General features: G+C 36.3%; 1 protein-coding gene across 8 annotated transcripts in view; it reads right to left on the reverse strand.

Annotated features, from left to right (window-relative positions):
- Positions 1-27,268, reverse strand: part of GOLGA4 (golgin A4) — a 131,527-nt gene that overhangs the window by 92,715 nt on the left and 11,544 nt on the right. For 4 of the 8 annotated variants that reach the window (XM_059162105.1, XM_059162106.1, XM_059162102.1 and 1 more), the window contains exons 2-4: positions 21,691-21,780; positions 11,525-11,623; positions 7,273-7,338 (exon numbers count right to left, since the gene is read on the reverse strand). In XM_059162105.1, the coding sequence (XP_059018088.1) occupies positions 7,273-7,338; positions 11,525-11,623; positions 21,691-21,780 (255 nt within the window). The remainder of the gene's footprint in view (positions 1-7,272; positions 7,339-11,524; positions 11,624-21,690; positions 21,781-27,268) is intronic. The other 4 variants (XM_059162108.1, XM_059162107.1, XM_059162110.1 and 1 more) reach the window with 3 other exon arrangements.

Genomic DNA, 27,268 nt, shown 5'->3' on the forward strand with positions numbered 1-27,268 from the left:
TTTTCTTCATAAAAAGAAATATGGCTTCAGTCCTTGTCTTCAGTCTTTCCTCCTGTCTAGAATGAAGATGTACTTCTTGGAGGCCAACTTGTAATTGTGAGGGTGAAAGGCAGTGGCAAGGATGTGGGGGGACAAGAGGCTAAAGGGAGAAGTGCCCTTAATCCTCAGGCCCTCTGATATGTGAAAAACTCAACTCTCACTGGGATGCCAATTGTTGTCAGGTTTCTGACACTAAAGACATTCACGGATTTATAATTCATTTTTGAAAAAAACTTTGAAGGGGAACAGAGAAGGAGAAATGTACACACAAAAATAAATGAGAACATCAGAGTTACTTTTAATTCCTTTCTGTCTCCCATTTGACCCCGTTTTCAACCCCTCCTTTTATTCCTCTAACACTCTTTTTGTGTTACCCTTATCCTGTTTCAGCTGGATACCTGCAGCAGCCTTGCGTTCCCTTGCCTCTAATCTCTTACCCAATCTGTCCTATTGTACTGCCACCACCGAAATGTCTTCCTAAAACACTATCCAGATGATTTCATTCCAATTCTTAAACTGGGTTCCCATTTAATATAAAGTTCAAATTCCTTAGCTTACATTCAAGGATTCCATTTCCCAAAACACTTTTCTCTTTAAATTCACCCTTCCACATACCAAAAACTTGAGTTGTAAAAGGCAACTTCCCACCCCGAAACAAATGCATCATTGTGTGCCTCTGTACCATTGCCCATAATTTCCCTGCATAGGAAAATCCAGACATCCTTCAAAACTCAGCTCAAATGTCAGCTCTTCTAGGAAACCTAAGATCTCACTCATCAGAAATAACCTTTCTGATGGCCTTAGCTTTTACCAGAACCATTACTGGAGCACTTACTTCACTCTGACTCACCATTAGTTACTTACATGCTGGTATAACAACTGAATTGTTTATGCCCCAGAAAAACTACAGTGACATCACAGCACAGTGGTTAAGAACACAGACTCTGAGGGGCGCCTGGGTGGCTCAGTGGGTTAAAGCTCTGCCTTCGGCTCAGGTCATGGTCCCAGGGTCCTGGGATAGAGCCCTACATCCCCTACATCGGGCTCTCCACTCAGCGGGGAGCCTGATTCCTCCTCTCTCTCTGCCTGCCTCTCTGCCTACTTGTGAACTCTGTCTGCCAAATAAAAAAGTAAATCTTTGGGGCGCCTGGGTGGCTCAGTGGGTTAAGCCGCTGCCTTCGGCTCAGGTCATGATCTTAGGGTCCTGGGATCGAGTGCCCCATCAGGCTCTCTGCTCAGCAGGGAGCCTGCTTCCCTCTCTCTCTCCCTGCCTGCCTCTCCATCTACTTGTGATTTCTCTCTGTCAAATAAATAAATAAAATCTTTTAAAAAAAAAATAAATCTTTAAAAAAAGAAAAAAAAATACAGACTCTGAACCAAATTCCCTGATTTGATTTGCAGCTTTATCACTTACTAGTTTGTAGTTTTAAGGCCTCTGTGTTTCACTTTTCTCATCTATAAAATGGAAATAGTAACAGTACTACCTAGTAGGATTATTATAAGAATTAAATGAATGAAAACACTTAAAATACTTAAAATAGTGTATTATATGCAGCAAGCACTAAGTTTTTCTTTCATAATCTCTGCTACACACACCCCTACCCCAGATTTTATGCCCATTTAGAAAAGAATCCACATTCCCTATCTCTGTCTCAGCCACAGTGCTTTCCATAAAGCTTTGCTTAGTACACATTTGTTCAGTTATGTCTTAATCTATCAAAATGATATGATGATCTATCTATCATCATAGTATATCTTATACTATGTCATCAGTTATGTCAATCTATCAAAATGATACGATGATCTAATAAGAGATATTTAAACATTCAATGCTTTGGTCAAAATGAGATGTATCAAACACATCATTCTACATACACAGTATATGCTATTCTAGAAATCATCATCAAGTATTCGTACGCAATCTGTAACAGTCAAAAAGAAAAAGGAAGAAATGAAAATACACACCACAAAAAGATTTCTACAATAAAGTTTCGTAGTTCTATTCCTAACAGTCGAAAACTGGAAACAGCCCAGGTGTCCATTAGCAGGTAAATAAACTGTGCAGTATCTATTCAAAGGAGTCCTAAACAGAATAAAAAGGAACAAACTACTGATAACCACAACAATATGAATGAAATCTCAAAAACACTCTGGTGAGTGAAAGAAGCCTTCTACAAGACAGTGCATATTACATACATGAGGCCACTTATATCAAGTTCTTAAACAAGCAAAACTAATCCATTGTACAGTGGGAAAAAATTCTAAGAGATTAGGAGGGAGAAGAACCATAAAGGAACTTTCTAGAGTGTTGATAACGTTCTATAATTTGTGTATGGGTGTAGCATATGGGTTTGGCATATACATTTGTTAAAACTCAGTTAATGTACACTTGAGGATTGTGTATTTCATTTAACATAAAATTTACCTCAAAAAAGGATACAATTCAGTAAGCTCTTTGACATCAGTCTTAGCAGTATTTTTTTGGACCAGTCTCCTCAGGCAAGGGTAACAAAAGCTAATATAAACAAATGGGATTACATCAAACTAAAACGCTTTTGCACAGTGAAAGAAACCGTCAACAAAACGAAAAGGCAACTTACAAACTAAAAAAGATATTTGCAAATCATAGATTTGATAAGGGATTAATATCCAAAATATATAAATAATTTATGCAACATAAAAAAAATTTTTTTATAGGCAGAGGACTTGAATAGACATTTTTCCAAAGACAGGCAGATGGCCAATGGGCATGTGAAAAGATACTCAACATCGCTAATCATTATGGAAATGCAAATTGAAACCACTACAAAATAATCACCCTCACAGTAGTCTGATTGGCTATTACCAAAAGACAAAAAATGGCAAGTGTTGGTGAGGATGTAGGAAAAAAGGGAAGCTTGGTGCACTGTTGCTGGGAATGTAAAATGGCATAGCCACTATAGAAAAGAGTACGGAGGTGCATCAAAAAGTAGAAATTGAAAATAGAACTACCACACAATCCACCAATTCCACTTCTGGGTACTTATCTGAAACAAACAAATGAAAACACCAACTCAAAGAAATATATGTATCCTTGTGTTCACTGCAGCATTATTTATACTAGCCAAGATACTGAAGGAACATCTAAGTGTCAATCTAAGTATCCTATTGGTGAACTGATAAAGAAGATGCAGGATATATGTTATATACATAACATATATATAATGAATATTATAGAAATATTTACATAAGAATTTTACTTAGTCATGTAAAAAGAATGAAATCTTGCCATTTGTGACACAGATGGACCTAGAGGGTATTATGCTAAATGAGATAAGTCAAACAAAGAAAGCCAATGTCTATGACTTCACTTATCTGTAGAATCTAAAAAATATATATAAAACAATACAGACTCAAAGACAGAGGAAACAAATTATTGGTTGCCAGAGTGGGGAGGGGTCTGGGGAACAAGGCAAAATACATAATGAGAATTAGTAGGTAGAAATTTTCAGTTACAACAGAAAGAAGTCAGGTAGATATAATGTACAACATAAGAAACACAATAATACCACAATAACTTTGTGCGGTGACAGATTCTGTTAACTAGAATAATCATGGTGATCATTTCCTAACTTTAATATAAAAATATCAAATCACTATGATGTACACCTAGTATGAAACTAATGGTATATTGTATGTCAATTATACTTCAATCTAAAAAAAAATCTGGGCAGAAAACGATCTTTTAATCAGATAAATTAAATTTTCACCACAACTTATTACTATAGAACCTCTGGGCTGTGTATCATTAGTAGCTAGATACATAATTATACCACTAATTATACCTCTGAAACTAGTCAGTTCCATATCAAGTCAGTTCCATAGCAAATTTGACTTAACTTGTATTTTTAACTTGAGAATTAATTCTTATATGTGGTATTTCCCTTCTCTCTTCTTAAAGTATTAATACTTAAATACAAATATTGAACTCTGATTAATAATGTACATGCTAAATGATTAGGGGAAAGGATACTGTGGCCTGCAACTTACTTTGAAATGCATCAAAAACGTAAAATGGATTGAGGAGCTAGACAGAAGAATGTACACGGGGACAGATTTGTGATAAATCAAGTACAGTAAAGTACCAATGGCAGTTATCTGGGTGGTAGGTACAAAGATGCTCACTTTAAAGTTCTATTTCTCTGTATGTTTGAAAATTTTCATAAGATACTGTGATGAAAAGAAAAAAGAAATAAACGCTTGTTATATCATCATATTATGTGCCAAAAACCAACTGATTTACGTAGGATGTCTGAGCCAGTAATAAGGGAATCACAGGCAGCTATGTTTACTAACTCTTGGGCTTGCTTTGTACCATCTCTTCTCTTCTACCTTGGTGTCAACTCTTATTTCCTGCTGCTGTCAAGATGCCCAATCATAGTAAGTTTCACCCCCTTTAAGAAAATACATTATTCCTGGGGCGCCTGGGTGGCTCAGTGGGTTAAGCCTCTGCCTTTGGCTCAGGTCATGATCTCAGGGTCCTGGGATCAAGCGGCTCTCTGCTCAGCGGGGAGCCTGCTTCCTCCTCTCTCTCTGCCTGCCTCTCTGCCTACTTATGATCTCTGTCAAATAAATAAATAAAATTTTAAAAAAAAGAATATACATTATTCCCAATTTGCTAATAACAGCCAAAAACCAACTTGTCAGGTGTGTTTAAAAATGGACTCTGAGGGGCTCCTGGGTGGCTCAGTGCGTTAAGCATCTGCCTTTGGCCTAGGTCATGATCACAGAGTCCTGGGATCGAGCCCCGCATGACATTCTGCTCAGTGGAGAGCCTGCTTCTCCCTCTCCTTCTGCAGCTCCCACTGGTTGCATGCACTCTCTCTCTCTCTCTGTCTCTCTCTCTCAAATAAACAAATAAAATCTTTTACAAAAATGTTTGAAAAACAGACTGAGTAAAGGTAAAGGCATCTCCCTTGTTATAAGAATCAAAAGAGATCATCTATGTAAAATGTTTAACAATGCCAGACACATAGTAAACACTCAATAAATACTACTTTATTATTTTTTAGAAAAATAGTTGGTTTTTTTTAAAGATTTTTTTTTATTTATTTGATGGAAAGAGAGATCACAAGTAGGCAGAAAGGCAGGCAGAGATAGAGGAGAAAGCAGGCTCCCCACTGAGCAGAGAGCCCAACGTGGGGCTCGACCCCAGGACCCTGATATCATGACCTGAGCCAAAGGCAGAGGCTTAACCCACTGAGCCACCCAGGCGCCCCTAGTTGTGCTTTTTTAAGAAAGTCCGAAGTCTTCAGTAGGCTTACTTCATGAACATTATGCATGCTCATTCTTCACCTTAATGAAAACTTAAATTTCTCCTGAATGTGTCATAAAGCTGGTTGTCATTCATCCTAGTTTTTGCATTCATAAAAGTATTAGTCTTTTTGGACTACAAGAGAGGAATATAAGCTTTTTATATTTTTTATTATGTTATGTTAGACACCATATTGTACATCATTAGTTGTTTTTTTTTTTTTAAGATTTTTATTTATTTATTTGACAGACAGATCACAAGTAGGCAGAGAGGCAGGCAGAGAGAGAGAGGAAAGCAGGCTCCCTGCTGAGCAAAGAGCCCGATGTGGGGCTCAATCCCAGGACCCTGGGATCATGACCTGAGCCGAAGGCAGAGGCTTTAACCCACTGAGCCACCCAAGTACCCCACATCATTAGTTTTTGATGTAGTTTTCCATGATTCATTGTTTTTGTACAACACCCAGTGCTCCATGCAATCCGTGCCCTCTTTAATATCCATTACCAGGCTTACCCATCCCCCAACCCCCTTCTAAAATGGAAAATAGGCATTCTAAATAATATTTTTAATAATATTCATTAAAGATCATTGGATCTGTCCAGTACCATTTAGAGTGGTGCATCCAAATATTTTACCCCTACTTCCTGGCACTTATAGAAAATGATATATTTATAGAGGACTTTGAATTAACTAGGGAGTCTGGGCAAAGCCAGGGTCAACAAGCTCAGGGACTTGGACTATGCCTGGAACTTGACCAGCCCCCATGAGGGAATGAGGTACTCCGTTCACAGAATCTGTTCCTGGCATTTGGGAAGCTTTAATCCGTACATTTATTAGACAATAGTTTAGAATGGTTAGTCTATATAATTTCGTACATCATTTAGTTCATAAATTGTCTACATACATGCTCTAGGTTCACAGATTAAAAATGTTTTGCCCTACATTAGAGACTGCTGAGAACAGCCAGGTTAATGATAATATCATTACCAAAGCCAAAGCAAACAAATACTCTTTCAACCATTGCTGCCCTTATGACATTTTTAATGAATTTTGTTTCCTTCTTTTTAGGAAAGAGTCAAAAGAAATTCACCTGAGCTGTATTCCCCAAATAACTTTTTTAGATCAAAGATAACACAAGTTGGTGCGCCTGGGTGGCTCAGTCGGTTAAGCGTCTGCCTTCAGTTCTGGTCATGATCCCAGGGTCCTGGGATCGAGCCCCACATCAGGCTCTCTGCTCAGCAGGGAGCCTGCTTCCCCCTCCCTCTCTCTGCCTCTCTCTCTGTCAAATAAATAAATAAATAATCTTAAAAAAAAAAAAAAAGATAACACAAGTTTTCTAGTAGTAAAAATACTATGCAAACTTTAAGAGAAAACTTTAAGAGAAATCCCATTTCCTCCATATCCCCCCACTTTTTAAATTATGTAACTCAATGTCTTTAGACATAAACTGTGGACATTGGGGAGGGTATGTGATTTGGTGAGTGCTGTGAAGTGTGTAAACCTGGTGATTCACAGACCTGGGGATAAAAATATATGTATATAAAAAATATATGTTTATAAAAAATAAAAAATAAAAAAAAAAAAAAAAAAAAAAACTTAGGGGTAAAAAAAAAAAAAATGAAAAAAAAAAAAAAAAAAAAAAAAAAAACTGTCCATATATCTTTTAGAACTATAAAATCAGATTCCTTTTGTCAAGAAGTTTTCTCTTCACTGCCATTAATTTTTTTAAATGAGTAACAATGGCATGTAACAGAACTGGTATATATACAATGAACTACTTTCATTTAAAACTGAAGAAAGCATCAACCAATCTGGATTTACCATACATAGTGTATGAAATGTATAGACATCACTATTTCAGTATAAAGCCAGGTGCTAATAATACAGATTGACCAACACTCTGAAATGACTTGCTATTTTCTAAAATAACTTTAGTAACAGACCTGAGGAGTTGTTGGTTCGCTTCCATTAACACTGTCGGGAGATCTCAGGGCTTGGATAGATGCATTCTAAGAAAAACAAAGAAACATCATAAAGAAAAGGAACAAAAAGCTAAGCTTTTAAAACTGTGAAGAACAAAGACCAGTACCAAGACCTATTAGACACATTTATCAAACAAAATTAGTTCATTTATTAGAATGTTTTCATGCAAGGCAAAACTAGTATGGTGAGTATTTAGAAAATTTATTTTGCTATAACATATGTAACTAAATAGCAAAGATTAGTATGTAGCAAAGTTTATTTTAAACTAATCACATATCTCCCCCTATTATGATGTCCCCAGTTTTTCCCCCATGAAAAAACTAACATCAGGAAATCAATCAGCAAACTTCATTCAAGGAGACAACTACCCAGAAAAAGAAGTAATGTCAAGTGTTCCCTATGATCAAATAATACTCAAAGTTATTTGGGCTAAGACCTAAAAAACATCTTTATAACAAGAAATGGAAATGCTTCATTCATTTGAAACCAGCAATCTAAATGAAATTATTATGGCAATTTTCAGAAAAATTTATAATTAAAAAATCTTCCACATATGAAAGCTTTTTGTTTTGTTCTGTTAGTATGATGAATGTTCTAACTTAAGTGACATCATACTGATCACCCCTTACTGGCATTGGTTTCATGGTAATGAATGAGATTCTTTGAGATTCAAAATTCTATACTGCATTCATAATACACTAACCAAAATTAGAGCTATACAAGTAGCTCATGATAAAATAACTTCTAAGTTTTAAACAAAGCATTAGAGCAAATACTAGCCACAATGTTTCAGTAAGTTGGTAGTTAAATTAGACATTTCCCATACATTTCCACAGTGGACCAAGGGTCAAATAACTGACGTGACTTATTCTTAAGTATAAGTGGAAAAGGCACTCGGCTTTGCAAGTGTTCTCAAATTTTTTAACTCTCATTAGGTATTAGATACTAAGAAATTATTAATTTTCAGGTGTGATGAACATACTGTATTGTATATTTTTAGTCATTATCATTTAGCAATAAATGCCAAAACATTTAGATGGAATAAGGTTTCTGAAATCTGCTAATAATCCCAACAGAGATGGAGACAGAGGAAGGGAGGTGTGCATGTGTGGGTGGGTGGCTAGAGGAGCGCAGCAGTACAATACTGCAGTAAGATGGCCATGAGTTACTAAGGATACTGGGGGATGAGAGAGAGTTCTTATACCACTATTACTACGATTTCCACTTTCAGTTTGGATTTTTCTCTAATAACAACTGAAATACCTTCTTCCTCTAATATAAGAAGAGTTTTGGGTGTGGAGTCTGCTTAAGATTCTCTTTCTCCCTCTCCCTTTGCTCCCCTAACCCCGTGCTTGTGTGCTTGCACAGGCACACACTCTCTTGCTCTTGCCCTCTCTCTCTCTCGGCAAACAAACAAAAAAAGAGTCATCAAATTTTATCAGTCTAAGACATTTTCCTATAAGTTACATAGAGGAGAAAAGTTAGGGGAACATAACTTTTATCTTCCTGTTCTCTGCCATTTCAAAGGATTTCAAGTTGTATATATGGCTATATTTGTGTAGCATGATAATTAATGCTTCCTGGCTCTAAAAATAAACTACACTATATACTATAAAATAAAAAACTTACTTTATAGAGTTCTATAAAACTTACTTTATAGAGTTAAAGTAAGTAAAAAACTTACTTTATAGAGTTCAAAAATAAACTATACTATACACTATAAAATAAAAAACTTACTTTATAGAGTTCAACTATTAATTTTCCATATGTTGAAAATTAATAAACAGTTAAATTTATGGAGAAAGGAAATGAAATCGTTCCCTAAAATATTTTAAGTTAGGAGAAGAGTGATTACAGAGTCCATATTCTAAGTTACTTGACACATGACTGTGGTCCATACAAAAAAACTATTCTATAATTATCTGACCTATCACCCTATCAGAAAAACACAACCTAACATTTAAAAACTCTCCCTCCCTGCATACGTATTTCAATATATGTATTATACCATATATTTAAATAAATGCAGAACAATTAGTGAAAGCATTGGTTACGTGACCTTGTAAATTTAAATTACATACCTGTACAAGCAAAATTAAAGATTTTGAAACTACCTGAAATGCCTTCTTCATTTCTGCCCAGCAAATTCTCATTTACCTTTTAACTTTCAAATGCAACTTCTTTAATGAAGCTTCATACGGCTTAACTGAGGGCTAACACATTCCCTATGCCTATATTTTCTTCTATGAAGGTTTAATTCCTTTGTATTTCAAGCATATGTCTCCATACTACACTATAAATTCTTGGAGAGCAGGAATCCTGTATTTTCATCTTGGTCCCCAGGACTTCTGCCTGACTGGTGGTAGAAGTTCAGTATATGCTTGTCAAATCCTGTGCAGTTACTTCCTTCAGTATGAAAAGACTTCTGAAGTCCTTCTCCCAGAGAGAAGCTAACACATGTCAATACTCAACTGTCACCAATACTTTCTCCTGGAGGCAATTCTAAGACAAGAGAAAAATTCTTCTAATCTAACATGCATTTAACTTAAAAGCACACACAGATTGCCTGCCAGATTTATCTTCAATTATGTATTGTTCAATCTTTTGACAAGTATTTATTGACTGCTGAGCACTAAGCAATTTTAGAATTTGGGGTCATTTTTCAAAAAACTGAATTAGCTAAAAGTCAACAGCTGATGAACTCATAAGTAGACCCTCACTAAATTTGTATTCCGTTATAGGTTATGCTATGGTTTCCCTTTGTTACATGGAAAGAAATTAAGTCTTTATCTGAACAAAATTCAAATAAGACTAATGAAGACTTTTAGTCTACTTAAATTATTTCTAAATAGTTCAAAAGCCTCTATTTTAAAATCATTGGCATTTCTCACAACAGAAGAGGTCCTTAAATTACTTTTATGTATATGGAAGTGGGCCTCAAAGCAGCTCTTTTTTTTTTTTTAGTCTCTGTTATTATAACATGAAATATAAAGTAATATCATTTTGTGTTTTTAAAGAAACTGGTAAGTTATCTTTAACTGGAACTCCTGTCTCCTTCTCCAACCAGTTTTGAAAATAGTGAGGTGTCACTTATAGCCAGAACGAAGGAGAAATCCTTTGCCCTAAGATCCAAGCTAGGACATCACTAAAATATTCAGCTGCTTTCTTCTCTAAAACCAAGTTCGGGGTGCCTGAGTGGCTCAGATGGTTAAGTGTCTGCCTTTGGCTAAAATCATAATCCCAGGGTCCTGGGATCAAGCCCCATGTTGATCCCTGCTCAGCAAGGAGTCTACTTCTCCCTCTCCCTCTGCTCCCACCCCACTTATTTTCTCTCTTTCTCTCTCTCTCAAATAAATAAAATCTTCAAAAAAAAAAAAAAAAGTTCAGAATGTAATTCAGGATTGCTACTGACTATATGCAGACCAAGGTTTTCCTGGCTGCATGGATTAAGTACAGATATGTTCTAATTTCATCACAAGCTACTTAGTAAATTAAACCAATTCTCATCATTTATAAAAAAAACCTGAATCCCAATTCAGTCAGTGTCCAATGCAAAAAAAGCTATCCTTACTGGGTAATCAAACATATCTAAGTTTCCCTAAATTAAGAACTTAATAAGACACATATGAAAACAGTCCACTTTCTCAAAGTGAAATTATATACAAGATTTAAAATTGTATGAATTCAGTCAACTGAAAAATAATGAGATAAGTACTTCCTTTCAGATGTTTAATATATAGAAAACTGGTACTCTCCCAAAATAAGATGTAATTATTTGTTACAGTAGAATCCACCTACCTGCTCAATGTTGTTCAATTATGGATTTATATACAATTTTTTTTCTTAAAATGTGAGTCACATCTTGGCCTCCTACCAATAGTAAGACAGAGATTTCTAGCAATACATACCACGTTTTGTTAATGTGCAAACATTCCCTTGAAAGAAAACTTAGAGTTTACACTAAGTTGAAGGCAGTCTTCACTACATTAATGAAAACAGTGTTATTTTGTTGTTGTTAAAAAGCTACCAGAAAACACACCAGCCATCAGAATTCAGCAATTCACTCTGATTTTTTAAAGGAGGGTTAGCAACAGGGCACTGAAGATGCTTTGAGAGACAGTCAGTGACAAGCAGCATGAGATTTGCTTCTAGAATTACCAAATTACTTTGCTTCCCCACAAAGGGAATGCAGAAAGCGGTGGAAGGACTCACCACACTGTCAGTCTGTGTTTTAGGCTGTTTGGAGGAATCCAAAGCAAAGATAGTATACTCAGAGAGAAAAGCAGGCTCTGCTATCATCCCGGCTAGTAGCTGTCTCATTCAGTGTAATAAGCAGAGGTACAAAAATAAAACAAATAATGAAAAACAGATCACAGTAAGGGCATGTTGCAAAGTGTTCTCTCCATATGGCATACACAACAGTATAATGACCTTGCACCACCGAACTGCTACCATCTCTCCACCCACAGAAATAACAAGTTGCTGGAAAGGTTAGGAATGGAGAGGAGTTGAGCCGTCTAGAAACTCAAAGCCCAACTTTAACAAATTTGCTTACTGGCATACAAACGATATATGCAACAGCCACAGAAACACACCGCATGTCTGCCGATTAGGTTTAAGAGTCTAACCAGTAAAAACCATACATGGTAAAGAACACAAACCCTTAACCCTTAATGTAACAAATACTGACCATTTTTATACATTCAAAAAGATAGCAGTGAAATTTATAGTGAGGACAAAACACATAAAATTTCAAATAATCATTTATTTTGCACTTAGAAACAAAAATAGTTTTCTCCAATATGTACAAAGGAAACTTTTGAAATTGAAATTCATATAACAAGTTCTAAGGATAAATTCTATTATACTAATTATTTTAAATGTATTCTCTTCTGTCCTTCAGTCTTCAGAAACTATATACACCAAAATATTAATAATCATTATTAGATTTAGAACAAATTACAATTAAAATGAAATTTCCAATGTAAAACAGCTGAAATCTGCATAAGCTCTGTGATGTCACAGAGTTCACCAATGTCAATTCCCCTGTTTTGATAGCATACAATAGTTATACAAGAAAACTTCGGGAGAAAATGGGCAAAAGGTACACAGGTCCTCCCTAAAAAAAAATTTTAAACCTCCTGTGGATCTATGATTATTTCAAAACAAAAACAAAAAAACTAATGAAAGCTAAAAAAAAAAAAACTAATCTTCTGGAAATATTAACATAGCAGTTAATGCATATTATGTTATATACTATATATAAGAAAGAACTTTTATCAGAAAATAAATGTTGCACAAGCTTAAGAATTTACACTTTCATCTTAGTATGGTAGAGTTATGGATATGACTACAGAGACTCCACTAACTCTTCATCTGGTCCTAAAAGTTGAGTATTAGTGGTGTACTAAAATGTACTAGATGCCTGTTTGGCTCTGGGCACTCATCTTATCCAAGTTTCTACTCTTGCTGAAAATCTGAACTCTCCCGGCAAACTCAGAAAAGTCATCCTTGAAATGATGTGATTTTATTTTTTTTTTAAAGATTTTATTTATTTATTTGACAGACAGAGATCACAAGTAGGCAGAGAGGCAGGCAGAGAGATAGAGAGAGAGAGAGGGAAGCAGGCTTCCTGAGGAGCAGGGAGCCCGATGCGGGGCTCGATCCCAGGACCCTGAGATCATGACCTGAGCCGAAGGCAGCAGCCCAAACCACTGAGCCACCCAGGCGCCCCATGAATGTGATTTTAAATGAAGGGCTAAACAAATTCACTCTTCTTAGGCCTCCAAAATTAACATTTGAAATGAAGTCACTCTGTCCCACAACAAAATAACTTAAAATTTCACAGTAAAGAGTATATTTGAAAAAAACACAAAAGCTGATACTCAGTATAGAAAAACATATTCACCAAACATTTCAAAGAAAGATGGGCCCAAACAACAATTTACACTCCTGCCCCTAGCCCAAGTAAAAGCCAAGTGTATCAAAATTAGTTTCCATTGACAGCTACCTCAAAACCTAAAAAGCCTTTCTTCCCACTCACTGTCCTTGTCATTTGCTTCTTATGCCTATGAAAATCTTACACACATCGATTCCCAAATATTCTCAATCAAATTCTGTCTCAACTCCATATCTCTCAAACTCTATTGAAATTCTAATCCAAATCTATTAAGAACTTAATTCACCTCTTCTGTGGTCCTTAGGTGAAGCCATCAGTTGAACTAACACTGACAGAAGTTCTGTCTAAACATTCATGAAGATACATAAAACTCCCATTAGGTATCTGTTGAAGGCTTTTGATCTATCCTGCATGTCTCTTATTCTCTATATATACTTCTTTATCTCTATGAGTTTTCAGTGGAATTACTCAGTATTCTTTTTAAATACCCTAATTTTCCCATGAATTGGGACTTGTCTGAGTTTTTATTCTATATTTTTATATCAATTTTTTTTTACTTCAAGGATTTCTAATTGGTTCTTTTTCATACCTACTAACTCTACTTTTGTTTTGGTCTGTTTTTCCCCCATGATTTATCTTCTTTTCAGAAAATTAATAATTCATGTATCTTATCAAAGATATTTGTTTTTAAAGTTTTTTCTAGACTACTCTATTAATTTGAATTTCATCTAGGATAAATTTATATTCCAATTCCTGTTTTTACTGACTGCCTTCCTAGCATTTGTTTTAGAATTTTCATTTACGGGTTCACTTTGAAGATATTATCTTTCTCCTTCCTTCTGTACTCAAATCTTTCTTTATCCAGTCAATCTGATTCCCTAGGCTCCAGTTTGAGTTTCCTGTCCTATGGCAATATAGGGGTTATCACGGATTCAGTCACAATAAGCCAAAGTGAGTTTGCTTCAGTTCTTGGTCATGAGGCCTTCCCCTAGGAACAGGAGCTTCTCACAATGGGCCACAGAGAGCTCTAGGCAGCAGTTAGTGAAAGCTTTCCTAAACCTTTTTCACCCAGTGCTGGAGGCACCTGTTCGGCTCCTGGCTTGCAGAACTAAATGTGAAGGTCCTAGCCAGGGAAACGAGGAAGAAAATGTTATAAAAAGCAACCAGATTAAAGAAGATATAAACTACCTCTGTTTAGAGAGGACAACATCTTATACATAGAAAATACTAAATTCTCTACTAAATAACTACCAGAACCTAATAAATGAGTTCAGCAAGGATACAAGAGTAATAAATGAGTTCTGCAGGATACAAGATCAACTGACAAAAAGCAACTTTACTTCTACAGAGTGACAATAGAAACCAAAAATGAAATTAAGACAACAATCCTGTTACAGTAACATTCAGAAGAATAAAATACTTGGAAATAAATTTAACAAAAGTAATACAGACCTTATATTCTGAAAAGCATACCTTTTTTTTTAATTAAAGAAGACCTAAATAAATGGAGGAGAAGAGGGAAAAAAGGGAGGAGGGAGAGAAGATAGAAAGCTTCCCAACTAATAAAAACTGATAAAGACAACACAAAAAGAAAAGTACAAACCACTCTCCTCACAAATAGAGCTGGGAGAAATATATAAAACGTAACTATCAAAGTGAGTACAGCAGGATAATAATAATGCAACCTATCAGTTGAGTTGATTTAAGGAATGAACAATTAAGCCAATATTAGGAAGCTTAGTATTAGGCTTAATATTAGGAAGCCTATTAATATAATAATTAAGCTTAATACTAGGCTTAATATTAGGAAGCCTATTAATATAACTCATATCCTATCATTAGACCAAAAGAAAAAACTATGAGAACCGAATAGATACCAAGGCAATTTGATAGGGGTAAAAGACTTTCATTAAACAACAGAGGGTAGGGACAGGTGGTTTCCAATCTACTATCTAACAAAGTAAAAGCATACCAGCTTTGAAAGTCAATCTATTTAGGGGCAAAATTAATTCCAAACTTAAGAATAAATATTTCTTACCCATTACTTTCAAGATACTTCTCAGTTATTTCCTAAAGAACAATGCCTGTAGCCCTTAAATAGAATAAATTTATAAAATGTGCTTAAGACGTATCAAAAGCTGAGAGTGACATAGAATAGTACAAACTAACTTGGAATGACAAAGAAAACTAAAGAAGCAGTATTTTATTTCTGAAAGATGTGTCAGATCAAGAATAAAAAACAGGGGCACCTGGCTGGCTCAGTCAGTGGAGTGTGCAACTCCTGATCTCAGGGTTATAAATTTAAGCCCCACCTTGGGTATAAAAAGAAAGAAGAAAAAGAGGGGAAGGAAGAGGAAGAATAAGGTGGAGGAAGAGGAAAAAGTGACATCTTTCTCAAAGTTTGGGAAAGCATTCCAATCCAAAACAGCCTGACGTTTCACTATTTCTTCCCTTGCAATGTCACAATTAAAAACTTAGTGTGTGTGCTACCCAAGAGCTGATAGGTACAGAAAAGGCCTTTCCATTTCTGAATAATAATAATCTTTTTTATGTGATACACAAATTATGAGTATTTCCATACTTCTGAATTCACTTGCTACTCACAAGAACTCAATGAGAGGAAATATTCATTATAACACAATTCAAAAGATGAGAAAGCTGAGGCTCTACGAAGTTAAAAGCAGTTACGTCCAAAGTCACAGAGCAAGTAAGAGATGGTGTTGGTGATCCCTCCACTGTTCCAGGCTGTCTCTCTGCACATAGGGAAGCAAAGAAGCAAAAAAGCATAAGGTATTTATGAACACATTCTACTAAACAGAAAGAATCCATCAATTAACCATAACTATTTATTTCTTTGCATCTTTTTTTTTAGAAGAACAAAGAAATGATTCTAAGAAAATAAAGTGACTTCTGGAATTTAATTTTAAAACAATATGAAAAAGTTGTGTAGATGAGTCCCTAGGATATGGGTAAGAATGGACAGCCTAAACTATGAGGAAGTGTCCAAAAGACAGCAAATTAGAGAGCAGGGTAAGTGAAGATATCAATCCTTCTTTCAGAAGTTCAGCAGGTAAAGAGATAGATTAACATCCCTAGGATCTTAGCCCACATAATGGTCCATCTATTTCTCTCCCTTCAGGTCCAGGGACCTCAGCAAAGCAAGCTGGGCAGGCCTTCCCATTTTCCATGGTTGCCCCCCAGGAAGAACTTAATGAGCACCTACTACGTGCAAACCACCATGCTAGGAGATTGACACGCTGATTATTATTTCCATTTACAAAGAGAAAACCCAAGTTGCTGAAAAGTTAACTTTTCACATGCTACAACATAGATAAACCTTCAAAACATTATGCTAAAAAGAGCCAAACACAGAAGGTCACAAATTATATGTTTCCATTTATACAAAATATCCAGAATAAGTGAATCCATACAGGTAATAAGTATATCATTGGTCACCTGGGGCTGGAGGAGAGGGAGCATGGGGAGTAACTGCTTAATGAGTATGGGGGCTTTTTTGGGGGTAATGAAAATGTCACAGAACTAGAGAGATGTGATGAATGTACAACACTGTGAATATATTAAATACCACTTTGAAATTGTAAATGTTATGTTATAGGAATTTAATCTCAATTAAAAAAAAGCATCACAGTGGAACAGAGGGCAGGAGGCTATGGTAGCTTCATCTGCCCTAGTCAGCCTTTCAATGATCCTACAATCTCTACTGCTCTAAAGCATCCAGCTCTAGAGGGGCAAAAAAGATTCATCTCAAGCAACAAAAAGGGAAAGGAGCTCTATGCTGAAGATAACAAGGCTATGCCCAAGATCACCGGAAGAAAGAGGATGAGAGAATGCCAAAGCTCTGTAGACTTTAGGGTCAGTGCAAATCAGTCTGTTCTCCTTTGCCTTCAATGTCTGAATCATAGAGATGATTTTTTATACCCTTGTAAGGAAGCCTGCAACCAAAGACAGACTTGTTTAGATTTACATATAAAATTTACCAACACAGGAAAACAGACATATGAGGAGGTATATAAAACCTTTAATTATCCAGGAAATTGTGTAAATGAAACCATCAACTTCTGAAGCATTCTTGATAACAAAGACTACTGTATCTACTGGAGAGATGGACAAATGTTTATATTTTGAGTTAAACTTCCACATTTTGCTAAAAAGAAACATTATAACATATAAAACAGAAAGTTGGGATCTTCTATATCAGAGATTTAACAAAATAAAAAACCCAGGGAGTGGGAAGATGACTAAGAAGGTAATTATGTAATGCCTATTTAATCAATAACTTAATTATAAAATTAGAAAGTCCTTAAATTTTGTAAAAATAAACAGAATTGACCATTACATTAGTCAAAAATAGCTTTCAGAGCTGTCAGAAACACTTCAAAAGCAAGGAGATGAAGAGATGATGCAGCTCTTTCACTCAGAAACCACTTCTTAAGTTAAATCTAGGAAGCACAGGATCTTTAGGACTGAAATTTGGGAATCTGGGAAGAAATAAAAAATAACCTTCAGCTTACTTAAGCCTACTGTTAAAGAATATTCAAATCATCCCTTTCAAAAAGGATTATTTTGTAAAGATATAGTCATTTAAAATGTTTTAAAGCATCCTCAATGAAATAAATACTTTTTAAAAAGCACAGTAGGGATTCCTGGCTGGCTCAGTCGGAATAACATGTGACTCAGGATCATGAGTTCAAGCCCATGCTGGGTGTAGGGAAGCTTACATAAATAAAAAAGTTTTAAAGATATAAAAAAAATTAAAAAGCAATAGTAGCAATCAATAAGTTATTTTCAGGGTTTCAACTGTATTGTGTATAAACCAATATACTATAAAATCAACCAATATACTAAGTATAGTAATGATGCTATCAACACTATTTGCCAAAATGGTTCTACTCAGTACTGCAGCTTTCATTCAAAATAGTTACATGTATAAACTAAGTTCAACAGCATTAAATTTGAGATCACAAAGTTAAAGAGATGTAATACTGCAAGGGATCCACAAGAAAATGATATCCCACATAAAGTATGCATATACTTCATTTTTTTTTAAAGATTTTATTGATTTATTTGACAGAGAGGGAAATCACAAGCAGAGAGGCAGGCAGAGAGAGGGGAAAGCAGGCTTCTCGCTGAGCAGAGAGCTCGATGTGGGGCTCGATCCCAGGACCCTGAGATCATGACCTGAGCCGAAGGCAGAGGCTTAACCCACTGAGCCACCCAGGCACCCCTATACTTCATATTTTAAACAACTTTGTCAGATTATCTAAATCTATACACCAAGAACACAGTATATTATGCCATTAACTTTGAATGCAAAAACTATACTGTGAAATATTTATTTTGCTATCAACATCTACTATAAAAAGGTTTAAAATGGGGTGCCTGGGTGGCTCAGTCAGTTAAGCGTCTGCCTTCAGCTCAGGTCAGGATCCCAGGGACCTGGGATTAAGCCCCAAGTCGCTTCTCCCACTCCCCCAGCTTGTATTTCCTCTTTAGGCTATCTCTCTGTCAAATAAATAAATAAAATCTTAAAAAAAAAAAAAAAAAAAGTTTAAAATCCTTTTAATGTAACCTTAGAAAAAATTAAAAAATAACCTTCATCAAAACAACGGGAAATACCTCTCAAATTTTTAAATTTGAAATCCATCCTATAACCCAGGAATCCCATTCCTAGGATTCTATCTTCCAGAAGAACATCATTATAAATGTTTATGTACAAGGCTCAGTACAGTACTGCTTATAATACTGAAAAGATTATAAAATTTAATTTATAATACTGAGACTCTCTCCAAACTAATCTACAGAATCAATACAATCCCACTCAAAATCTCCACAGGTTTGTTTTGTTGTTGTCATTGTGTTTCATTTTGTCGTGAGTTTGTTTTTGTGAGACTTGAAAATCTAATTCTAAAATTTATATGGAATTTATATGGAAAGAAATCAGAATAACCAAGACATTCAAGAAGAACAAGGTAAAAAGGCTACGGACTGAATGTGTCCCCCAAAATTCACATATTGAAGACCTAGCCCTCAATGTGATGTTATTTGGAGGCAAACTTTGGGAGGTAATTAACTAGAGAAGGTCAAGAGAATGCCGGCTTTCATGGTGGGATTAGTACCCTTAAAAAAGAAAAAGAGACAGGATAATTGCCTTCCCCCTACTCCCACCCTAAGGAGTATGTAGGTACCAAGAAGGGCCATGCTAGGACATAATGAGAAGATAGCTATCTGCAAATCAGTAGAGAGCACTCACCAGACAGCCCATCTGCTGGCATCTTGACCTTGGACTGCCCAGCCTCCAGAACTATGAGAAACAAATGTCTGTTGTTTAAGCCACTAGTCTATGGAATTTTGTTAAAGCAGCCCAAACTGACCAAGACAGGATAGACCAGCTCTAGGAAAGACAAGATTTAATATAAAACAACTGGTATTAAGACAGTGTGGTATCAGATCAAAGACAGACAAAGCAAACCAGAAAAGAGAATAGAGAGCCCAGAAACCAATCTATGCAACTATAGACACTAATTTCTGAAAAAAGGCAGCACAGTAGATCAATGTGAGAAAAATGGGACAAATGGATAGCCATACAGATGGGGTGTGGTGGGTGGGGAGGAGACACAGACTTGATTCCTACCTCACACCATGCTGAAAAAAATCAGTTCCAAATGGGATGTAGACTGGAATGTGAAAAGTGAAACAGGATATGGGAGAATGGGCAAAATGAGCATGAAAGAGAGCAAGAGGCATAGGCTTCCCATTATGGAATGATTACAGGTCACAGGAATAAAAAGTACAGCATAGAGAATATAGTCAAAGATATTTTAATAGCATTTTATGGTGAGAGATGGCAGCCACACTCTCAGTGAGCACAATATAACTTACAGACTTGTCAAATCACTATGTTGCACACCATACCTCAATTTAAAAAAAATTATTTTTGAAAAGTAAAACAGGAAAGTACTCTCAGGGTAAGAAAAGAATTTTTTAATAAGAAATAAAAACACTAGCCAGAAAATAAAATATTTATAAATTATAATACATTAAAACTAAGAATTTCAGTTCATCTAAGGACACGATTAAGAGAATAAAAGGGCAAGCCACAGGGCAGAAGAAGATATCTGCTAGGCATATATCCAATAAAAAACTCCTTCCATATATGTTAACTGGAATTTAAATAAAAACTTGAAACAAAAAAGAAGAAACATCAAGACCCTGAAAAAAAAACTTCTCATTACAAGAAAAAAAATGTGTAACTATGTATGGTGATGAATGGTAACTAGACTTGTGATGATTTTAGTGTTTTCAAATATCAAATCACTATATTATACACATGAAATTAATGTTATATGCCAATTATGCCTCATTAAAAAAAAACCCATCCACAATATATAAAAAAGAGCCACAAATCAATAAAAGACAAACCAAGAGAAAAATTAGCAAAACACATAAAGAAGCACTTCACAAAAAAAGATATCAAATGGCCAATACACAGATGAAAAGTGCTCAATCTCATTAGTCATCAGAGAAATGTGACTTGAAACTACAGTAAGAGAGCACTACACACTCATGAGAATGGCTGAAATTAAAAAGACTAGCAAAAATGTAGAGCACCAACAACTTTCAGAAACTCCTAGGGGCAAGGTAAAGTTCTACAACTATTCTGAAAAACAATGGGCCTTATCTTCTAAGTGCTGAAATTCTACATACCTTTTGACCCAGTGTTCCACTGCTAGGTACAAACTAAAAGAAATGCAGGTACATGTGGACCAAAAGAAACATATAATGATGTTCACAGCAGCCTAATTTATAACCCTAAACTGTAAATAATGAAAATGGTTAATGTTTACAACAGAAAACATACTTAAATGGTACTATAAAAAAAGGAAAGAAATACCAAAAGGTCAGGATCATAGTAATCTTTTTTGGGGGAAGAAGGCAGCGCTATAATGTTGGCAGTGTCCCTTCTGGAACCTCAGGGGTGGTTACGGGAGGGTTCCTTCATAATAATTCTGTGATTTGTACATTTTTGTTTTACTCTATTCTGAACCTGTATCACAGTTCACAGCAAGAAAAAGAGGATGGAAAAAAAAATAAATCTAATCTGAGCTATGGGCCTACCTGCAAGTCACAAAAAAATCAGTTAAGTTCAGATTCCAATCAATAGCTTGAAAATACAGAACTTTTCCCTATATGATGCTTGTTAAACAAATTATTATCAAATTATAAACCTCAAATATTAAAGATAGAGCATATTGTCTTTTCAAATTGAGATTCTCAAAGAAAACATAAAAGCAAAACTACTATTTACAAAGAAACAATAATTATGTTATTAATAAAAATACCTAGCAATTAAAAATTGACCTGTCAAAATAATTTTCCATTTTGTTATCAACAGTAGCCTGCATTTTAGATTAATAAGCTTCTTGTAAGAGGTTTATTAAAGAAGAAATTCCAAACATACCTCTCTATTGGGTGTACCTTCATCAAGTTGCTCTGTAAATGAAGATGTCCTGCTCCTGGTTCTTGTTGGGGTTGAAGAATTGGAGGGAGCCTAGATTAATAAATTATTGCACAAATTAGAAAGACTACATGGGACTATGTATTGTGTAGTCTTTCTCTCAATTCATGCCCAAAGAACCCCATGAAAGAAAGGAAAAAAACAAACACATGAAAAAGCAAACAATACCTAAAACAATCAACTAGAAGACCTAGGCTGCCTATGGGTCCTTGGTCTGACTCTACCACTAACCAGAACTGTGACCTTAGCTAAACTAACTTTCTGAGGGCTATGTGTCCTCATATATAAAATAAGGTTGTGATATTAACACAAGATGATAACATTAGGGGAAAGTGAAACCAGCTGAGAAGTATATGAAAACTCTTTGTACGATTTTGGCAACTTGCTTATAAATCAAAATTATTCCAAAATTCAAAGTTCATGAAAAAAATAAGGTTGTCAATTCAACCGTTAAAGTGCCTTCCAGGAGTGCCTGCCTTCGGCTCAGGTCATGATCTCCAGGTCCTGGGATCCAGCCCCATGCAGGGCTCCCAGCTCAGCAGGGAGTCTGCTTCTCCCTTTCCCTCCGCCTCTCCTCCTGCTTGTGCGCGCGCTCTCTCTCTCTCAAATGAATAAATAAAATCTTTTAAAAAATTTAAAAATAAAGTGTCTTTCAGCTCTAATATTCAATACTATGTAATGCACAAGTAAATACCTCTCTAGTCAAGGGCCTTGCTTTAAGTCTACTTGGCACACCACAGCTGGATCCTAAGATGCCAATCCATTTAGTTCTGTAAAGGAGAGCCTGACTCCTATAATTTTTAGTACAAAAGTCCTTGGGAAAAAGGACCCAGTATGTAAACCAGAAGGTTGAAGTCTACTCTAATGTGAACTAGGAAAAAGTCCTAAAAGTATAAAGCCAAAACTTTAAGACTCTTGCTCACCCATAATAAAACAGATCTGAACTCATCTACACATAGAAATAAGTCTTGATATCTTACCCTTCTGTAGTCTGCAAAGCTCTACATCAATAAAAGGCATTTAATAAATACTTGCTAAGTAAATGAGGGAATGAATGAGCACATACTATTGTGGCTAGGCTGGAACAGAGAGGTCATCAGGAAGAGTGTACATACATTCACATACACACATACACATATAAACATATTTACTTTGCAGTAAGTACAACATTTCAAATTAAAATAGGTGTTTCATAAGCAGTATTGGGACAAATGGCCATCCATATGGGGGTAGACACCAACCAGATGCTCACTTCATACTCAAGCTGTATTAAAGATTTAATTTTTTAAATATTTATTTAAATTCCACTTAGTGAATAAATGAATAAATAAATAAATAAATAAATTCCAGTTAGTGAACATACAGTGTAGTATTAGTTTCAGGTATATCAGCCACTGCTCATCACAATCCCCATTACCTATTTAACTCCTTAATCCCCCTTACCTATTTAACTCATGATTTTTAAAAACTGAAATATAAAAGAAGATATGAGAGTTTATTTCTACAATCACTGAGTGGGAAAGAGATTTTTCTGTCAAAACCAGAAATCAAAAGGAACAGTTTAATTGGAGGGAGGGAGGAAAATATCAACAAAATAATGACAAAAATTTAATAACCTTTTTTTTTTTCTAAACAGCTCTTATAACTCTGTAAATTATAACTCAGAAAACTAACTAACTCACTATCCCTCTCATCTAAGGCAGGTGACCTGAGCTCCACCAATGAATATACCCACATGAGACTCTGAGTCACAAATAAGAGATGTGAGAAAATAAGACACAATTTTAAAGTTCATCATCTGGTGAGCACAGAGACTAAGCTTTATGCAGCTATGCAGAGGAATTATTGATTCAGCTTTCCAGATACCAGGAAAGGGCTACTTTTAGACAGTGATCATCCAATCACTTGAAAAATATATCCCCACTTTAAGTATTTACAATCTTTACACTTTAGCTTTCATGCAAGCCTCATCAGTAACTGAGAAGCTCATCAGCTCTGGATTAACTAGCAAAATCAAATGTTGGAATGTGTGAAGTTGAAGAATAGGTAGGTCATAAAACACAGTGTCTTCAGAAAAGTAGGGCCACCTGGAAAGTCTGGACTGATGGCTGGTAGGCTTGCCCTGGAGTTGCAAGAGTAAGGATCACATATATTACATATGATTGTAAAATACAAAACATGCATAAAAAACAACTGTACTTGGGGCGCCTGGGTGGCTCAGTGGGTTAAAGCCTCTGCCTTCAGCTCAGGTCATGATCTCAGGGTCTTGAGATAGAGCCCCGCATCGGGCTCTCTGCTTGGCAGGAAGTCTGCTTCCTCCTCTCTCTCTGCCTGACTCTCTGCCTACTTGTGATCTGTCTCTGCCAAAGAAATTTAAAAAAAAAAAAAAAAACTGTACTTGATCATTTATTAGAAGGCCCTGGATCTTTAATAGGCTATCCTCACTTCAAAATATAAAGGGAATTAGATTCCGCCAAACTAAACTTAGTCTAATTAATTCTAATTAATTCAAATTAGAATTAATTAATCTAATTAATTCATAGCCAAGAGAAATCTAGACAGGCTTCTAAGCTATTTGTCACAATTAATATCTTTGTTGTCCATGAAAAAATTATAAACTAACCACTGGCCTCAATTTCAGTATAGAAAAAACCATATTAGTCACTATGGTAGGCAGAATTCTAAGATGACCCCAATTGACCCTCACCCTGTGAATATGATGAGATCATTCCCCTGACTATCACACATTACATAGTAAAAGGGACTTCTACAGGCATATTTAAGATTTCTAGGGCGCCTGGGTGGCTCAGTGGGTTGGGCCGCTGCCTTCGGCTCAGGTCATGATCTCGGGGTCCTGGGATCGAGTCCCGCATCGGGCTCTCTGCTCGGCAGGGAGCCTGCTTCCTCCTCTCTCTCTCTCTGCCTACTTGTGATTTCTCTCTGTCAAATAAATAAATAAAATCTTTAAAAAAAAAAAAAAAAGATTTCTAATCAGTAGTCTTTGAGTCAATCAAAAGATTACCTAGATGGGTCTACCTAATCACAAAAGCCCTTCATATAAGAGTCTAGAGTGCAAGGCAGAGGCAGAAGGCAGAGAAATGCACCCCCACTGTCCTGAAAGAAAACCAAATGCCGAAGAGGGCCAAGTGACAAGGAACTGCAGGTAGACTCTAGATCCTTCTTCAACAGCCCGGAAGAAATAAGGACTTCAGTCCTATAACCACAGAGGACTAAATTCTAATACAGCCACATGAGTACAGAAGAAAACCCTAACTCCAGTAAAGATCATAGTCTGGGGGTGCGTGGGTGGCTCAGTCGGTTAAGTGTCTGCCTTTGGCTCAGGTCATGATCCCAGGGTCCTGGGACTGACTGCAAGTCAGGCTCCCTGCTCCGCGGGAAGCCAGCTTCTCCCTTTCCTCTGCCCTGTCTGCGCCCCCCACCCAGTGCTCTCTCTCTCTCTCAAATAAATACACCTTTAAAGAAAAAAAGAAGAAGGTAGTCGAGATGACACCTTGAGAAACTCTTTTTTTTATTTTTTATTTTTTACTGACATATAATGTATTATTAGCCCCAGGGGTATAGGTCTGTGAATCGTCAGGCTTACAGACTTCACAGCACTCACCATAGCACATACCCTCCCCAATGTACCTTGTGAAACTCTTAACAGAGAAGCCAGTTGTCCATGTCAGACTTCTGACCTACAGACTATGAAGTAACAACTGGGTTATCAGGCACTAAGAGTGTAGCAATTTGTTATGCCACATTAGAAACTGTATACAGTCACTTCTGGGAAAAGGAAGCCTTGAGTCGCTTACCCCTTTCATTATCCATCAAGACCCTGTTCAGATGTCACCCTGACTCTCTCCAGAATTGCTTTCCTCTGTGCAGCCACAGCACCATGCACACACTTCACCCATACTAGGAGTACTTGTCTCTCAATCCCTCGGTACAGAGACTACATCTACCCTACATGGCAAATGCAACACCCAGCACCCGAGGAGGCCCTGTTCAATAAATAAGAGCTCTAAAATTACAAATATAGGGGCGCCTGGGTGGCTCAGTGGGTTAAGCCGCTGCCTTCGGCTCAGGTCATGATCTCAGGGTCCTGGGATCGAGTGCCGCATCGGGCTCTCTGCTCAGCAGGGAGCCTGCTTCCCCCTCTCTCTCTGCCTGCCTCTCTATCTACTTGTGATTTCTCTCTGTCAAATAAATAAAAATAAAATAAAATTACAAATATATTTTATCTATCTATTTATTTATTTATTTGTAGGCTCCACACCCAATGGCTTGAACTCACAACCCTGAGATCAAGAGTTGCATACTTTACCAACTGCATCAGCTAGGTGCCCCAACAAATATATTTTTTTTAATTTTTTAATTATTATTTTTTTATTTTAGATTTTTGTTTGTTTTAATTTGTCAGAGAGAGAGAGAGCGCGAGTGAGCACAGGCAGACAGAGAGGCAGGAAGAGGCAGAGGGAGAAGCAGGCTCCCTGCCGAGCAAGGAGCCCAAAGTAGGACTCAATCCCAGGACCCTGGGATCATGACATGAGCTGAAGGCAGCTGCTTAACCAGCTGAGCCACCCAGGCATCCCCCAACAAATATTTTTAAATACTGTATCTCTTTTGATTCTCACAACCAATCTGAAAGTTAATCAGGACAGATATTATCATCCCCAATTTCTCATCTCTGATGAGAAAATAAGAGGGTCAGAATACTTGTGTAGCTTGTCCAGGTTGCATACAAGATCTGTGTTATGGGTTAGGACACAGGTCTTCTGATTCCCTCATCCACTTCCCTGGTATTCTTTAGATCTCTGTTTCTCAGATTTTCTTCCACTGGGACCCAGAGTATAAAGACAAAATAAAGCACCCATTTTACATACAGACACCTCTAAGACAAAAGTCTTATAGAACCTTAAACTTTATGACAGAAAGTGTCATATTTCCCGACCAAGGTTATTCTTTCATTAAAAAAAAAAAAAAAGCCGGGCGCCTGGGTGGCTCAGTGGGTTAAGCCGCTGCCTTCGGCTCAGGTCATGATCTCAGGGTCCTGGGATCGAGTCCCGCATCAGGCTCTCTGCTCAGCAGGGAGCCTGCTTCCCTCTCTCTCTGCCTGCCTTTCTGTCTACTTGTGATCTCTCTCTGTCAAGTAAATAAATAAAATCTTTAAAAAAAAAAAAAAAAAAAGCCAGGGGGAGCCTGACTGGCTTAATCTCAGGGTTGAGTTCAAGTCCCATGCGTGGTGTAGAGTTTACTTTAAAAAAAAAAAAAAAAAAAAAAAAGAGCTGATCTCAACATCTCAACCCACTAAAAGATTCCACAATTCTCTTAACTGCTTTCACCATACCATGTTGTCCTTGTAAGAACAATGTACATAAAGACAGCCACTAACTCTAAAATCTAGACCATATCAAACATACTACTATATTTTAGTTATCTTAAAAAATAAAAATTAAAAAGCATTAATCCTAGCTGAATACCACAATTTAAAGATAACAAAAACACAAATTCTGGATTT

The sequence above is a fragment of the Mustela lutreola genome, chromosome 2 (assembly GCF_030435805.1).
Source record: "Mustela lutreola isolate mMusLut2 chromosome 2, mMusLut2.pri, whole genome shotgun sequence".
In the NCBI taxonomy this organism is placed as follows: domain Eukaryota; kingdom Metazoa; phylum Chordata; class Mammalia; order Carnivora; family Mustelidae; genus Mustela; species Mustela lutreola.